Source organism: Carcharhinus amblyrhynchos, chromosome 3 (genome assembly GCF_965287045.1).
Source record: "Carcharhinus amblyrhynchos chromosome 3, sCarAmb.v2.hapA, whole genome shotgun sequence".
NCBI lineage: Eukaryota > Metazoa > Chordata > Chondrichthyes > Carcharhiniformes > Carcharhinidae > Carcharhinus > Carcharhinus amblyrhynchos.
The window spans coordinates 13,620,421-13,638,889 of NC_137326.1; the positions used below are offsets into that span (position 1 = coordinate 13,620,421).

An 18,469-nucleotide genomic window follows, 5' to 3' on the forward strand; every position below is an offset into this window, starting at 1 on the left:
TCTGTTGGTTGACATCCATAGATCATCATCAACTCCACGATTTGAGCTCCTGATTGAGGTTTTGTAGTTGCCTGCTGAACGGCATATAAGTATAGATATTGCGCTGCTGCTGACATTATCATTCTAGCCTCACATAAGAATGTCCATTTTGCCAGGCCGGAAGGAGATTGAAAACAGCTCGAGGGTACAGCGAAAAACCTGAGTGCCAGCTTGGAGTTTGGAACTCCTGAGGTGATGTCATGATTCAAAGTGACACGGGCAGAATGGAAGCAGCTGAATGGATGAACATAGTCAGATAAATATTTACTACTTTTATTGCTTATTTCTTGAGAGGTCTTTACTTTGTGGTTTATAGTTTGTAAGGGCGAAATTCTGTAGTAACAAGGACCAGGGAAGAAGGGCCCTGGAGTCATTCTTATTATTTGATTTTAAGTATCTTTCAAAAGGTTTAATTTAAAGGTGTAAGTCATGGCTGGAGAGCTCAAAAACATGATGTGCTCCTGCTGCTCTATATAGGAAGTCGGGAACATTTCCAGTTTCTGGAGCTAACACATGTGCAAGACATGTGTCCAACTGCAGCCTCTGGAAACCCAGGTTTCAAAGCTGCAGCGATGACTGGGGACAACTGTCAAGTATCTGTGAAGCTGAGAGTATCATGCATAGTACATATAGAGAGGTGGTCACACCATAGGCTAAGACTCCACAGGGAATGGGTGATCACCAGGGAGGGCAAGAGGACTGGGGAGGTAGTGCAGGAATCTCCTATGGCCATTCCCCTGCAAGACAGATATATGATTTTGGATCCTAAAGAGGGGACTGGCCTTTCAGGGGAAGGCAGCAGTCGCCAAATCTGTTGCACCAGGGTTAGTTCTATTGCAGAGCGGAAGAGTAAAGAGTGTGGAAATGCAATAATTATAGGAGATTCAATTGTAAGTGTAATGGATAGGTGTTTCTGTGGCCACAAACAAGACTCCAGGATGATATGTTGCCTCACTGGTGCTAGGATCAAAGATATCTCAGCGCAGCTGCAGGACATTCTGAAGAGGGAGAGCGAACAGCCAGTGGTCATAGTACATGTTGGTACAAACGACATATGTTAAAAAAAAAGGATGAGGCCCAAAAAGCAGAATGTAGGGAGCTAGGAAGCAAGCTGAAAAGTAGGACCTCAAAGGTAGTGATCTTAGGATTACTACTAGTGCCACGTGCTAGTCAGAGCAGAAATAGCAGGATGAATCAGGTGAATATAAAGAACGAAGAACAAAGAAAAGTACAGCACAGGAACTGGCCCTTCAGCCCTCCAAACCTGCACCGATCGTGATACCCTAACTAAACTTTAAAAATTCTTCTGCTGTTACTGAGCAGAATACATTCTGCTTACTGAGTCCATATCCCTCTATTCCCTCCCTATTCATGTACCCATCCAGATGCCTCTTACATATTACTAATGTGCCTGCTTTCACCAGCCCCTCTGGCAGCGCGCTCCAGGCACCCACCATACTCTGCGTAAAAAGCTCACTCCGCATATCTCCCTTAAAGTTTCCCCCTATCACTTTGAACCTGTGCCCCCTTGTAATTGACACCTCCACCCTGAGAAAAAGCCTCTGGCTATCCACTCTGTCTGCGTCTCTCATAATTTTGTAGACCTCTATCAGGTCTCTCCTCAGCCTCGGTCTTTCTAGTGAAAACCTAATCCTAGTTTAATCAACCTCTCCTCATAGCCAACACCCTCAAGACCAGGCAATATTCTGGTGAACATTCTTTGCACTTTCTCCAAAGCTTCTATGTCCTTTTGGTAATGTGGTGACACCACAACCGCACACAATACTCCAAATGCGGCCTAACCAAGGTTTTATACAGCTGCAGCATGATTTCCCAACTCTTGTACTCAATACCCTGGCTGATGAAGGCAAGCATGCCATATGCTTTCTGAATCACCTTGGCCACCTGTGTTACCACTTTTAGAGAACTATGGACCTGCATGCCCAGATCCTTCTCTATGTTAAAGTTCCTAAGGGTTCTGCCATTTACAGAATAATTCACACCTAAATTTGGTCCTCCAAAATGCATCACTTGTCAGCATTAAACTCCATCTGCCATTTCTGTGTCCAAGTCTCCAATCTATCTATATCCTGCTGTATCCTTTGACAATCCCCGGCACCATCTGCAACTCCACCGATTTTCGTGTCATCTACAAATTTAATAATCAGACTCCCCCATATTTTCCTCCAGATTATTTTTCCATATTACAAACAACAAAGATCCCAACACTGATCCCTGCAGAACACCACTAGTTACAGATCTCCAATCTGAAAAACAGCCTTCCCCTGCTACTCTTGTCTTCTATAATCAAGCCTAATATGTGGCTGAAGAGATGGTGCAAGAGGTGGGGGGAGGGGTGGGGGTGGTGGGGGGTTCAGATTTGTGGAACATTGGGACTGATTTGGGAGAGGTGGAACCAATACAAATTGGATGGGCTGCACCTGGGCAGGACAAGGACTTATGTCCTAGGGAAGTGTTTTCTAGAGTGGTTGGGGAAGATTTCAACTAAAATAGCAGGGCAATTGGAACATATACAAGGCATCAGAGAAAGAAGAAACCAAGAATAAGAACAAAAGACAGAAACGGGAATAAGAAAAATGATAGGCAGAGAAATCAAGGGCCAGAATCCAACAGGGCCACAGTGAAAAATAATGGGAATTGGATAAGAATTTAAAAAAGATATGTCTTAAGGCTTTGTGGCTTAAGGCTCGGAACATTCATAATAAAGTAGATGAATTAATCATGCAAATAGATGTAAACAGGTATGACACAGTTGGGATTATGGAGACATGGCTGCAGGGTGATCAGGGATGGAAACTGATCATTCAGGGGTATTCAGTATTTTGGAAGGACAGACAAAAAGTAAAAGGCGGTGGGATTGCATTGCTGGTTAAAGAGGAAATTAATGCAATGGTGAGGAAGAATATTAACTTCAACCGTACAGAATGTGTAGGAGTAGAGCCACAAAATTGCAAGAGACAAAAACAAATCAGCGGGGATTGTACATCAAACAGCAAACTGTAGTGGTGCTATTGAGAATGGCATTAAACAGAAAATTAGCGACCAGCTAGAGAACAGGCCATCCTAAACTGCGTATTGTGTAATTAGAAAGGAATAATTGACAATCTAGTTGTGCCGGACCCCTTGAGGGTAAGCGATCATAATATCATAGAATTCTTCACCAAGATGGAGAGTGCTGTAGTTGATTCCAAGACTAAGATCTTGAATCTAACAAAAGAAACTACAATGGTATGAGGGACGAGTTGGCTATAATGGATTGGGGAATGTTACTTAAAAGCACATAGGTGAATTGCATCAATTGTTCATTCCTGCCTGGTGCAAAAATAAAATGGGAAAGGTGGTCAAACCATGGCTTGCAAGGAAAATTAGAGACAGTATTAGATACAAGGAAAAGTCATACAAATTGACTCAAAAAAACAGCAGACTTAAGGAGTGGGAACAGTTTAGAATTTAGCAAAGGAGAGGAAAATAAAGTACAAGAGTAAGCTTGCGGGGAAAGTAAAAGCTGACTGTAAAAGCTTCTATAGGTATGTGGAGAAAAAAATAATGGTGAAGACAAATGTAGGTCCCTTACAGCCTGAAACAGGGAAATTTGTAATGGGGAACAAAGGAATGGCTAAATACATACTTTGCCTCTGTCTTTACAAAGGAGTTCACAAACAATGCACCAGAAATATTGGACAACACAGGCTTTAGTGAGAGGGAGGAACTGAAGGAAATTAGTACTCGTAGAGAAATTGTATAGGGGAAATTGATGGGATTAAAGGCTGATAAATCCCTAGGACCTGATAATCTACACCCCACTACACCTAAGAAAGTGACCATTGAAATAGTCAATGTATTGGTCACCATCTTCCAAGGTTCTATAAACTCTGAAACAGTTCCTATGGATTGGAGAGTAGCTAATGTAACCCCACAATTGAAAAAAGGGAGATGGAGAGAAAACAGAGGTATAGACCAGTCAACCTGATGTCAGTAGTGGGGGTAATGCTGATCTATTATAAAAGACTTAATAACAGAGCACTTGGAAAACAGTTGCAGAATCGGACAGAGTCAGCATAAGAACATAAGAAATAGGAGCAGGAGTAGGCCATCTAGCCCCTCGAGCCTGCCCCGCCATTCAATAAGATCATGGCTGATCTGAAGTGGATCAGTTCCACTTTCCCGCTTTCTCCCCATAACCCTTAATCCCCTCTCTTATCAAAAACCCATCAACCCGCGTCTTAAAAATATTTAGCGAGGCAGCCTCCACCACTTCAACGGGCAGAGAATTCCAGAGATTCACCACCCTTTGAGTGAAGAAGTTCCTCCTCAACTCTGTTCTAAACTGTCCCCCCCCCCTTATCTTGAGGCTGTGCCATCTAGTCCTGCTATCCTTTCTGAGCGGGAAGAATCTGTCTACCTCTACCCTATCCATCCCTTTCATTATCTTATACGTCTCTATAAGATCCCCCCTCATCCTTCTAAACTCCAACGAGTACAGACCCAGTCTATTCAGTCTCTCTTCATAGTCTAACCCCCTCATCTCCGATATCAGCCTAGTGAACCTCCTCTGCACTCCCTCCAAGGCCAAAATATCCTTGCGCAAGTGCGGCGATCAAAACTGCACACAATACTCCAGCTGCGGCCTCACCAGTGCCCTGTACAGTTGCAGCAAGACCTCCCTGCTTTTATATTCTATTCCCCTTGCTATAAAGGCCAGCATCCCATTCGCCTTCTTGATCACCTGCTGCACCTGCAGGCTGGGTTTTTGCGGCTCATGCACAAGGACCCCCAGGTCCCTCTGCACCGTAGCATGCTGCAGCTTTTTGCCCTTTAAATAGTCATCCCTCCTACTATTATTTCTGCCAAAGTGGATAACCTCACACTTGCTAACATTGTACTCCATCTGCCAGGTCCTTGCCCACTCGCTCAGCCTATCCAGATCCCTCTGCAGACTTTCCACACCCTCCACACAATTTGCTTTTCCACTCATCTTTGTGTTATCAGCAAATTTCGTTACCCTACACTCAGCCCCCTCCTCCAGATCATCTATGTAAATGGTAAATAGCTGAGGCCCCAGCACTGATCCCTGCGGCACTCCATGGATTTACAAAGGGAAGTGCTTGACAAATCTACTGAAATTTTTCAAAGTTGATGAGCAGGAACCAGTGAATGTGATTTATTTGGACTTTCAGAAGGCTTTCAACAAGGTCCCACATAAGAGCTTAGCATGTAAAGTTAAAGCGCATGGGATTGGGAGTAGTGCATTGAGATGCATAGAAAACTGGTTGGTGGACAGGAAGCCAAGGATAGGAATAAACAGGTATTTTTCCAAATGGCAGGCAGTGACTAATGGAGTACCACAGGGATCAGTGCTAGGCCCCAGCAATTCATAATGTATATTAACGATTTAGATGAGGGAAGTAATTGTAATATCTCCAAATTTACAGATCACACAAAGCTGTGTGGGAGGACAAGTTGTAAAGATGCTGCAGAGACGCTGCAGTGTGATTTGGCCAAGTTGAGTGAGTGGCAAATGCATGGAAGATGTACTAAGAAGTAGATAAATTGAGGCTATCCACTTTGGTAGCAAAACCAGAAAGCAGATTACCAGAGGGGAATGTGCAAAGAGATGTGAATATCCTTGTACACCAGTAAGTATGCAGGTGCAGCATATGGTATATTGTTAATTTATTCATGTCACATTAATACTGCAATGAAGTTACTGTGAAAATCCCCTAGACACCACACTCCGGCGCCTGTTCGGGTATACTGAGGGAGAATTTAGCATGACCAATGCATCAACCAGCACGTCTTTCAGACTGTGGGAAGAAACCGGAGAACCCAGAGGAAACCCACGCAGACACAGGGAGAATGTGCAGACTTCACACAGACAGTGACCCAAGTTGGAAATCAAACCCGAGTCCCTGGTGCTGTGAGGCAGCAGTGCTAACCACTGTGCCACCACGTCATCTTTGGCCTTCATAGTGAGAGGATATGTGTACAGAAGCAGGGGTATCTTGCTGAAATTATACAGGGCTTTGCTGAGACCACATCTGGAACATTGTGTGCAGTTTTGGTCTCCTTATCTGAGAATGAATGCCCTTACTATGGAGGGAGTGCAGTCAAGGTTTACCAGACCGATTCCTGGGATGGTGGGACTGACGCATGAGGAGAGATTGAGTTGATTAGGATTATATTTACTGGAGTTTCGAAAATGAAGTTGTGGGGGGAAATCTCAAAGAAACCTATAAAATTCTACCAGGACTGTACAGGGGAGATGGAAGAAAGATGTTCCTGTTGGTGAAGGTGTCCAGGAACAGGGGTCACAGTTTTACGATATGGGGTAAACTATTTAGGACACCCAGAGAGTGGTAAGCCTGTGAAATTCTTCAGAAAGCAGTTGAGGCCAAAACAATTGGATGGGATCTGGTGATCTCATCCTTGGCCACCATACTGCACGTGAGAGTGGAGAATTTGGTATCCAGCCAAAACCCCATTCACTTTAAGCTGAGAATCTCAGCTGCGAAGGCGAGTGGAGTTTTCAGTGAGTATCTTTTCAAGAAGCAACCAGATATAGCACTTGGGGCTAAAAGGATCAAAAGATATGGGGGTGGGAGGGGGGGAAGCAGAAACAGGTCGCTGAGTTGGATGATCAGCTATAGTCATTATGAATGGCAGAGTAGGCTTGAAGGGCCAAATGGTCTACTCCTGCTCCTATTTCTTACATTTCTACGAAGAAGTACCTGAGAATTGTAAATGTGAATCACCACCTCAATTTGAAATATAAAGGGATTGAAAGGAATAATCTATAAATCTATAGATTTGATCCAATGTCACAGTGGCGCCCTGTCCAGGCCTTGGTGCACTGGCATTTGAACTGACTCTTCAAGCTGTTCAGGGTTTCAGAACTGAATTCTCCATGAGCTTCCCATCGAGAACCAGTTGAATTACGAACCGGGATAAATTTATATGCTTTGGCATCAAGGTGTAGGTAAGTTCTGGATTCAAGGTCCTTCCGCACACATCGTCCCCGGCCATTGCATAAAATGGTGCTGCACAACGTGGTAGCTGCAGTAACATTTAGAATGTACCTTCCAAGCCGCCTGTCAATGTAATCCTTCAATGTCTCACAGCGCTCCTAACAGAAAAACACCAGTACTCAAAAACACAAACATCCACTGAGAAGGTTAAGAATTGATTCAGCATTTTCAATATTCTTGAATGTGGGGCAGATTGAACTGGCTTTGGCAGTTCTATTGACTTAGGCACACTAATGGGTCCCATCATATATTATCAGCTCCCAGTGCATTATCTGATAGAGATGTCAAAAAGTGGGGATAACTCAATCCAAATCCAATGGGCTACATGGTTGGAATTTAAAAAAATTCATTTATGGGATGTGGGAGTCCCTAGCTAGGACAGCATTTATTTTCCATCCTCAATTGTCTGTCAGAAGATGGTGGTAAGCTGACTTCTTGAACCACTGCAATCCATGTGATGTAGCTTTATCCACAGTGCTGTTAGGGAGGGAGTTCCCAGACGTTGACCCAGTGACAGTGAAGGGACAGTGATATATTTACAAGTCAGGATGGTGACTGACTTGGACAGCAACTTCCAGGTGGTGGTATTCCCATGTATCTGATGCCTTTCTCCTTCTGGTGGTAGTGGGTTCAGAAGGTGTTGTTGAAGGAGCCTCAGTGGGTTCCTGCAGTGCATCTTGTGGATGATACACACTGCTGCCATTGTGTGTCACTGGTGGAGGGGGTGAATGCTTGTGTGGATGATCAATGAATGCTGTCTCCAGCCCACAGCCACTTGTCATATGTCCTGAAATGAATGTATTTACATGTCTGGGAATGAAATACTTACCTTGGTACGTGCAAAGTCCATATTTCCCCATAGAACCACTCCAGCGGCTCCCATGGCTGCACTCTCTCCAATGGTGTGTACCAAATCAATCTGACAAAAGATGAATAAAGATGTGAAGTACATACTGGAAACACCAGGTACTCTGGGTAGAGACAGCTTTCAAGTCATTAGAAAATCAATATACTTTTCAAGTTACTTTGGAGTAACACATGATAACGAAAAGCAAAACAGTGAAGCTCCCTCACGCTGACTATCAGTAATCTTGAGCTAACTGATAGATTGTGCTCGAAAGCGCCGCAAGATTAGTTATCTTGTCTTTTTGTCTCCCAATGCCTCAAATACATTCTATATTAAAAGAAAAAGCTCACAGTGAGTGCATGTCTAGGTGTGAGTGCATGTCCCAAGGTTGGGATACTGCCACCTCCTGCAAGCCCACCCTTTCTGATTCCTTTAACATCCTTTCCCCTTTCTCGGCTTTTAGTTTGCCACACACCATTGCAAAGAACAAAGAACAAAAACAGCCCGGGAAACAGGCCCTTCAGCCCAACAAGCCCACGCCGCTATCTCAACACCACCAGTCCCCCTCTCCACCCACGACCCTTGTCTAATGTTTTATGGCCATCCAGATTGAGGGAAACTGATTTAGGGACAATTGGGGTGTGGGAGGAAACCGGAGCACCCGGAGAAAACCCACGCAAGCACGGGGAGAATGCGCAAACTCCCACAGACACCGGCCCAAATCCATGTGTCTGCACAGCAATCAGCGATAGTCACTGAGCTGTCATCTTGCCCAGTATCTGGTCCAGTTTAGGCAAACACTAACGACATGAAGCACTAGGCCAATCTTGAACAACCAAGAGCAGCCCCAGTACGACCCATTGCGTGTATGCCTCTCGTTGGACACAAGGTGGACCGACTTAAAACCTGTGAATGAAAAGGAAAAAAAAACATTATTATTGTACCATATCCATTGCCTAACAGAAAGTGGGCAGTGACATCAATCCCAGTGCCTGTGAATATTGTCTTGATACCAGCTTGTGAAAGAGATGGAAGATATTCAGGGCATTTGACCCTTTCCTCCTCCTCACATCCACGCAGACAAACCCCAATTTTCTAACCTCTGCTCCTGTCTCCACTGAGCCTTGATTCACTCATTGCAGTTAGCACGCATGGACCTGAACATCCATTCCACATTTTTGCTCCCTTCTGCCAAAATATGCCCAGCTCAGGCACAACTGCACAAAACCAACTTGAGCATTTCACCTTTAAACACACACGAACTGGGTGCCCAGTTAAGTACTGACTTAACCTGAAATTTAGGCCTTAGTTCTAATTAATTATAAAATAATTGACCAACCAAAATTAATAAGAAAATAAACTTGCCAGAGGACTGTGAGGTTTGACCTGCCATAAACATACTATTAGCTTCATCAATTCATTCAAGCCCACCATCAAGAAAGAGAAATTTCACTTCCTGAATAGTTAAACCAATTGCCCACCAGGTTTCCCACTCTTTCATGGTCGCAATTCATCATTACCTCCAACGTGTCTGCTCAGCCAACTGAGGAAGATAAATATTTGAGGATCAAGATCTCAAACATAAAGTCATGGTTTACTGGGCACAGTTTATTCCTGAGCAGTCAACCGCTTCGGAGACTTGGGCAACCTACAGCAGGAACCTCAAAACACTGAAGAAATACCATGTGTGAAGCCTTCGCAAGTTCTTCCTAATCTGGTAGAAAGAAAGACTGTACAAGAGCAGCACCCCTCTCCCAAAACAATTTGCCCAGCACCGATGTGCTAACCAAGCAAGACCTGATCCGTTGGTGGGGACATGCCATTCATATGCCCAAGATTAGGCTTCCAAAGAGACTGCTCAACCTGGAACTCAGTCACGGCAGGAGACTCTGAGGAGGACAGGGGAAATGCTTTAGGGATGTCCTCAAAGCATCCTTGAAGAGATCAAATATCTCGGCCAACTCATGGGAGTCTTGAGCTTGCGCTTTTCGTTAGTTAGATAATACATCTCTGCTAGGTTCTGTTCTTCATCTGCCTTCAGCAGCAAGAAAGCCGAAATACAAAACCAGCTAAAACTGGGATTGAAATCCAAGTCTCAGAATCCATGCTATCAACAACACTAATTGGTTTACTGCTTGCCATTTATTCCATCTGACATATTTTGGAGCAATGTGTTGCTTACCTCAGTGAGGAAGTCAAGTGTTTTTCTGTACGAATATTTGGAATAGACCAAAACAGGCAGGGCATCACTGTCTGGATCAAGGGTAGCAACGCGGAGAGCCTCTTTAATCTTGTGGTGAACAAACTTTGGAACATTATTTGAGGATTGTAGCTCCTTAGGGATGTAGATACTGGGATACAGGCATTGCGACACCTTCCAGAGCCATGCTAACTGATTATTTCTCGGGATATCTTCTGTCGCGCAATGACCTGTATAATCGGTTCCTGTGTTTTCCTGAAAGTAATTATAGCAGTCTGGAAATTTATAAAAGCCCCAGCAGCCCTCTGGTCTCAGCATCTGCCCTAGTTTTAGTGTTTGCCTCATAAAATTCTGTGCAGCAGTTTCAAATTTCTTTTTGGCAATCTGGAGAATCTCACTCTCAGGTAAATTGGGATTCTTGCTTCTTTCTAGCTCTGCAGATTTTTTCCTGTAGATATCCAGTTTGCCCCAGTTGCGGACCCAAAGTGGTCGCCACTTTTCCCAATCCACCACTGCAAGACCTCTGAAGTCTTGATCCATCAAACTAGTAATGTTAACCATTGCTACTTCAAGGTGTTTGAGTAGACTGGCGTTCTGGACAAGACCACCGTTCATTGGGATCCCCCCTTCAGTATAGTATGGGTAAAGTCCCAGTTTGCCCTCATAGAAAATGGTGATCTTCTTCCCAATAAGGTGCCCATTTTCATTTTCAACAATGTCAAAGGCACTCAGATCCAAATCGACTCCAAATTTAGTTTTACAGTTTGCAGCCGGTGTGTTCCAAACCACAGTAAATGGTTTATTGTAGATCATTGGTGAGGCCGGTGCTGGCTTCAATTCTGCCCCCCATATGATGGCTAGATGGGTGGAGAGGTAAAACAAAGTGAATGTGAGCAGTGTGAGACCTGATAACATGACTGTGGCTCGTTCCCCAGTAGCTGGTGAAGATTTCCCAATTAGGTCACTCTGTAAGATATGAACCAGAAAAAAGTTCATTTGGAAACCAAAGAAATGCCATACCAAGTAATCAAACATTCTAGGTCCATTGTATAATTGTTAGGCATGCAAACACTCTAAACCCATTGTGTAATAACAATAAACCTTTTCTCTACCTTTTAGGTATTAAGGAACACAATTCCATCAACATATTTGTACCAATGCCCCTCTGGATCATTCCTCCCTTCACTTCCCTCTGACCCAATCTATTCTTCTGATCCCAGCACTTGCCACGTATTCACTATACCCTGTGGCCTTCTGTTCTCTGATGCTGAATGATCTGTACTCAGCAAAGAACTCAGTTTTATCCTCTTGTACCATTAAATTTGCGCTCAGCACCAGGTTGAACTTTTCCTGCGCATGTGGTTTGTGGCTCCAATCTGAGCTGCTGGCTGTCTGGTGAATCAGGGCCCCATCCACTGCCTCTTTTGGCTAGAAACAGTCCAGCCCATATTTTCAAAGACTGAGTATATATGATTAGGCATGAAAATTCACCCGAAAAATGGATCAGGAACTCTCCCGTTTTCATGTCAGCTGAACGTTTAGAAAAAAATCTCATAAAATTCCACCCGTGACCCCTAACACTGAGGACAAAGGCAGCAGATGTATGGTATCACTGCAAGTTCCCCGCCAAGTGACACACCTTCCTGCCTTGGAATTACAATCTCTGTTCCTTCATTGCCACAGCATCCTGGTGGTTCACCACCATCTTCTCAGGGGCAATCAATGGTGAAAAGCAAATAGTGGCTCTGGCACTGAAGTCCACACCTCATGAAAAATTGGCTACTTTCTTGATGCCGTAAGTGTCTGTTTTCTCCAGCTTATTTTTACACCTTCGTTAGTGATACTCTGACTAAAATTCTTGTTGCAGTCAGGTAACTTTCTTTTTATTGACTGTACTGACATAAGTACTCTGATTATTCTAAGAGCTTAAAAATAATTACACTTCAGTAAACCTCACAGAGCTATTACTCTTGTTCTTAAAAATATATTTATATTGTTTTGACAAATTTGATGGGAATGCTGCTCAGTTTTACAAGGTGCTATTATCCTTATTTTGTAAAAATATTCAGTGTTGTAAGTATTTCATGCGCTGTCAACATATGTAAGGTGGCTTGCTTACTCACCAATGCCCAGGTTGGTGCCTCCGTGTTTCTCCGGTAGAAAGACTGAAGGAAAAGAACGATTTTACGTTTATATATTGCCTCATCTTGTTCTGAGGACGTCAAAGCACTTTGCAGCTAATGGTAGCTTCATGTTGGCAAACCCTGCAGCTATTGGTCTTTGCTGAACTGATGAATCTGAAGTGGCTTTGTTGTTCTACACAATTTAACAGCAATAAAGACCAAACTTACATTTTGAGGTTACTATTTCATGGGTTGATGAATTTCCATCTTTAGAACAATTCTTAAACCTTAATTGTTTGACTAACATCTGCCTTAAGGTTTCCTTTTTTTTGTCTTGTCTATCTTTTGTCAGAGACTTTGTCTTGCCCTCCCAGACTCAGTCCAATGGAATGACAGGCACTATGTTTGAATCTTGGAATCCCTACAGTGCAGAAGGAGGCCATTTGCCCCAATGAGTCTGCATCAATCACAATCCCTACCAAACCCTATTCCCATAGACCCACATACTTCCCCTGCTAGTCTCTCTGACACTAGGGTCAGGGTTAACATGGCCAATCAACCTAACCTGCACATCTTTGGACTGTGAGAAAACTAGAGCAGCTGGAGGAAACCCATACAGACATGGAGAGAACGTGAAAACTCCACGCAGACAGTGACCCGAGGCTAGAATTGAACACGGGTTCCTGGTACTTTGAGACAGCAGTGCTAGTCACTGTGCCACTGTGTAGGAGGTGCCAGAAAGATGCTTTATTGCTACATAACTCTGCCTATAGACTCCACTTCAGATTTTACATTAGGGTTTTACTCCCTTTGTCTCTTGGGACATTTTAGGGGTGCAGGTTGGAGTGAAAATGCAAATGGGTGCTAAGAACACCTGTAAACAAGTTACTACTGTGGTAGGCCTGAGGAAGAACAATTAAAAAATAAAATGGCCAACACAGGAAAGGCAGGTTAATAAAATTGAGACTTGTGAAACAGCCAGTTGTGGTCAATAGTCTGTGTTACATCTGCTGCAGAGGAAGTCAATGGGCTGAGACGGTGCATGTTTCGCAGGCCTCTGCTTTGTCTGTACCACCTCTTTACTGGTCATTCCTTGGCTTTTCCAGTCAGCCTCCATAGCTGTCAGCAACTCTATTCCAGTTGTTTGTTTGCCTTGTGCAATAGATTTCATTCACTCATTGAGCAGAGACTCTAAGCTCATAGAATCATAGAGTCCCTATGGTGCAGAAGGAGGCCATTCGCGCATTGAATCCTCACCACCTCTCTGACACAGTATCTTACGCGGGACCTCTCCCCCACCTTATCTTGTAACTCTACACATTTGCCATGGCCAATTCATCTAACCTCCACATCTTGGGACTAAGAAGCAATTTACCATGGCCAATCCACCGAACCTGCACATTTTTGGACTGCTGGAGGAAACCAGAGCACTGGGGAAAGTGTACAAACTGCACACAGTCATGCAAGGCTGGAATTGAATCCAGGTCCCTAACACTTTGAGGCAGCAGTGCTAACCACTGTGCCACTGTGCTCCGAGCACCATTGAAGCAGAAGGGTCAGCACCTGACAAGTTGGGACTGATTGACTTGAGGTGGGCAGTGGTTGTCCAGAGGGACATAATGGTCCCTTCCACCACAGAAGACAGTGCACAGCACCCATGCCAATCGAGTTGGGACTATCACCAACTTTTCTGATATCGACAAAATAAACACACACAAGTGCCATTTCTTTGGGTCACAGTTAAGCTTAATGTTCCAAAATGTAAACTCATGATCAGGAAGATAACTATTCAAGCACAGAGAAGTTGAAATGAATTTTATTTAACTTGTTCTTGTTTAAAAAGGTTTGTTTATAGTAATAAAATTAAAACATCATTTAAAGACTCGGTCCCATTCATCATGGTTACAAATGATTACAAATCAAATAGTTGCTCAGAGATATGGTTAGTTTTGTTCTGTACCCAGCCATGTTTAATTAAACAGCTGGTGCCACAAACAATGGAGAGATTACAGGATCAAATAATTACTGAGAGAAAATTATTTTTATTATTTGCACGTATCGCCAGTTTTGCAACAGGTGCTTCTGGCATTGAAAAGATTACTGGACTTGAAGTTCAACTAGATTGTCCAGAACATGGAACCACTTTTATTCAAGTTCTAGTTCAAGTTTCAAGGCACTCCTGCATCAAGGTCTGGTGGCACCAACAATTCCCACATCACGACATCCATAAAACTGATGTAGTTCCAGACTTGGGTGACTGATTTGATTTGATTTATTATTGTCACATGTATTAACATACAGTGAAATGTATTGTTTCTTGTGCACTATACAGACAAAGCATACTGTTCATAGAGAAGGAAACAAGGGAGTGCAGAATGTAGTGTTACAGTCATAGTTAGAGTGTAGAGAAAGATCAACTTAATGCAAGGTAAGTCCATTCAAAAGTCTGACAGCAGTAGAGAAGAAGCTGTTCTGGAGCCAGCTGGTACATGACCTCAGACTTTTTATCTTTTTCCCGAAGGGAGAAGATGGAAGAGAGAATGTCGGGAGTGTGTGGGGTCCTTGATAATGCTGGCTGCTTTGCTGGGGCAGCAGCAAGTGTAGACAGAGTCAATGGATGGGAGGCTGATTGCTGATGGATTGGGCTACTTTCATGACCTTTTGTCTGTGTGGAGTTTGCACATTGCCCTCCATCTTGAGCCATCTTGACTGCTGAAGCTATTGACATCTTTAATGCTCTGTTCAATCCAGAGCTGAGTACCAGATCCAGACCACAAGGTCGAGCTTCCATTTGCTTTGCGCCAAGTTCCACCTCAATCAGCTGAACCACAAATAAAGGATCGTGCAATTTTGAACATTTGCATTTGTTTTTTCTGTGATTTTCTACATTGGCTCAAGTTTCAGTTTTTCTGAATCAGGTCCACAATCTAGCCATGCCCTCCAAGTGGTAAATGTGAGATTCTATTGATTGAAAATTTATGCTTGTTGGAAGTGACATACATTCATTGGCACAGGCCCATTCTCTGCAAAAAAAAGGAATATGATTTCAGAACTTGTGCCTTTTTTGAATTACTTGGGAGCTGGGGGAGCTGCTAGTTCCTTTCTCCATGGCAACATCTCACCCAATCAATGTCAACTTGCCAACCAATCAGCGCCTTTTTCATGGAATCATAGGATTTCTACAGTGCAGAAAAAGGCCATTTGGCCCATCAGATATGCACCAATCACAGTCCCACATAACCCCATATTACCCACACAACCCCACATACTAACCCTACTAATCCCCTGACACTGAGGAAGAATTTAGTATGGCCAATCAACCTAATCCACACATCTTTGGACTGTGGGAGGAAACTGGAGCACCCGGAGGAAACTGACGCAGACACTGGGAGAACATGCAAACTCCACACAGACAATGACCCAAGCCAGAATCAAACTCGGATCCCTGGCCCTGTGAGGCAGCAGTGCTAACCACTGTGCCAAAGTGCCACCCACTAATCTCCTTGTGTGGCTTGTTGGATATATTCTAACTCAAGCCTAAGTCCAGACATAGAAAAAGTGGACCAAAGTGTTGCATTCCGGAGGTGAGGTGAGAGTGACTGACTTTGTCATTAAGGCAGCAATCGACTGAATGATGTACTAAGGAGGCTTAGTAAATCTGTAGGCAAAGGGATCAGGGTGGGGGGAGAGGGGGGAAACTTTCCACTGCATCAGTGTCTGCAAGAAATCCTCTGGCCATTTTCTTGATAAGTAAATGTCTTTGTAAAGTTAATTAAATATTGATATGAAGCTCTTTTCCATGTTTTTAATCAACTCTGTAGGTATTTTATCTGGTCCAGCCAGTTTTATCTGACTTATTGCTATTCTTAGTCCAGAGTATTTCTGGTTCAATGGAATTCGTATCAACATTACTCTTTTCTTCAAGCTCAGGCTTTTCAGTTTTTTCATTTTTTGCACATAGTTCTTCCATTCCCTTTTTCTTATTTCATCAGGGTTTGCTCATAAAATTCCTTACTTACACTCAAATGCAGATTCAGTCCTTTCTGCTGGGATCATGCAACTAATATCCTTTGCTTCTGCATACATAAGGGCCAAAAATTTCCTGACCCATCTGCAGGGGGAATTGTAGCATAGAAAATGCTACAAACCATTAAAAATCCATTGACCTTGGATGGGAATTCCTGGCTCTCTGAGTTGATGCAATTCTTGAAGTCTATCACACTGCTCTTTTGACCATTATTGTTCTTGTGCCTTTCCCATTTCTCTTCTTAATTCATTACTCAAGTGACTGTAGTTGAATTTACTTTCTTCAGTAAGTATTGATATTCTTCCATTTTCTTCTTTCTACCATCTTCTGCAACATTGAAATCATAACCCAAGGATTCTTGAGCCTTTCCCCTCTTAAAAACCCAATGCTGCTTGCCCTTCCATCCTTGGCCGATTCTTCAATCTCTTTATTTGCACTGATGTTATACTTCTCTTTCTTTGCTTGAGCTTTATTTGCTTCATTTACAAATACTTGTATTGCTTCTTTCGTTCTCTCTAGCTTTCACTCTTTTCTGCATTCCACCTTGGATCTTCTTCAGCTGGGATTTTGACTTTGGAACTACATTGCTGTCCTTCATTGTCACTAGGTCAAAATTCTAGCGTTGCTTACCTAAAAGCATGCAGTGCCATACTGGGACTGCAATGGTTCAAGGGAATTGGCAATAATTGTTGGTCTTTCCAGCGGTGCCAATATCCTGTAAGTTTTCTAAAGCGTATTTGGTCATTTCATTTACACTGGTCATCTTACTTTCTGGGAGAGGAGGCATTAATACTGAGCATAGTCTCTGGGTTATCTTAAGCTGTGAAGCCTATAGAAGCTGCTGTCAACAGGTCATCAGGAAGGGAGAAGAGGCATTCTTATTTGAGATAATTGATTCAATCACAAGAAATAGATGAAATGAGATAGAGTGATTGCCATGCAGTGCTCCAACTGACGGATTAGTGTAGAGGATAGTTTAATGTGTCCAAGAAAGACAAGAGGAGGTGCAATATTAACATAAAGACATGAATGTAAAATGAACAAAGACATTTCACAGGAGCACAATCAGACAAATGACACAGAGCCAAAGACATTTGGACACAAGGCTAAAAGCTTGGTCAAAAATGTGGGTTTCAACAAGTGGCTTAAACAGAGGGCTGCAACTGGAGAGACTTATGAATCACACCTTTTATTTTAAAGACGTTGACTTATTGCTGAAAAAAGTATTTGCTGAGACTGACATACGCTATTATTTTAGTAATGAGCTTACCTTAATCTTTCCTATACCTGGAATCAGAAAACACAGGTAGTTTTAAGTCAAAAGTTTCCTGTTTATTAAAGGTTTTTTCTTGTTGTTAAAAGCTAATTGAGAGTCCTACGACTCTGTTCCTCCACGTTTTCTGAAAAAACAAGTAAATGTTACAGTTTTTTGAGCCAATGCTCCATTCTGGGATCTTGCCATCCAGTTATAACATCAACTGGGATTGTTACACCTGACGCCACACATCTTCCATTGGCCCCAATGGGTGGGCTGGCCCTGGTCTTAGACATAACCACCACAACCAAAACTTGAATCAGCCACTGGGAGGAATGGTTGCATCAGGTCAAGGTAAGAATGAGCAAGGAAGTTTGCAGGTTGATAGCTTGAACATTAATGAATGGAAGGTAGCAGGTAAGGTTATTCTGATTTTGTCAATTTTTCCTCCGATCTCCTCCTCCCTTGGAGGTGCTTACTCCTACTGGGGTACAACACAACAAGCTGTTTTCCATGCATGAGTTGCACCAGGTCATTTGAGAATAGGAAGAATTAAGGCCTGTAAAAAACAAAATTGAAAAATAACTTTAAAAAGTCAGACCTTTTGTGACTTTTCCCCTTGCTAATAAAATGTCTGCTATACAGATCTTCAACATTGATAAGAAAGTTAATCAAAATCCCATCCATCTCTGAAGGTTAATTGTATTTTTACAAAACTTCTGTTCAGTACAGAACACAATGTTTTTCCTATATTAGTTACAGTGCATATCATGCAAATAGAGAAGGTCAATAAAATCTCTTGGTAATTGCTGATTGACAATTGACTCATTTTACCAATGCTAACTTATTTTTCCTTAGACTTCTTTGTTTTTTTATTCATTCACAGGACATGGAACATTGCTAGCTGGCCAGCATTTATTGCTCATCCTTAG

General features: G+C 42.9%; 1 protein-coding gene across 1 annotated transcript; it reads right to left on the reverse strand.

Annotated features, from left to right (window-relative positions):
• Positions 1 to 6,859: 6,859 nt before the first annotated feature.
• On the reverse strand, positions 6,860 to 17,833 carry LOC145341602 (hyaluronidase-1-like). The gene is made up of 5 exons (XM_080186570.1): positions 17,776 to 17,833; positions 17,553 to 17,569; positions 10,115 to 11,098; positions 7,915 to 8,004; positions 6,860 to 7,183 (listed from the first exon to the last, which is right to left on the reverse strand). The coding sequence occupies exons 1-5, from the start codon at positions 17,831 to 17,833 to the stop codon at positions 6,860 to 6,862; spliced, it is 1,473 nt and encodes a 490-aa protein (XP_080042696.1).
• Positions 17,834 to 18,469: the final 636 nt, after the last annotated feature.

Excerpts from the sequence above, each read along its gene's own strand:
- LOC145341602 (XM_080186570.1), bottom strand. The coding sequence starts at position 17,833 with ATGTCTAAGACCAGGGCCAGCCCACCCATTGGGGCCAATGGAAGATGT. Across the intron at positions 8,005-10,114 it reads CACTTGACTTCCTCACTGAG|ATTGATTTGGTACACACCAT; the intron begins GTAAGCAACACA and ends ATCTTTTGTCAG. Across the intron at positions 7,184-7,914 it reads TGGACTTTGCACGTACCAAG|GAGCGCTGTGAGACATTGAA; the intron begins GTAAGTATTTCA and ends TTTTTCTGTTAG.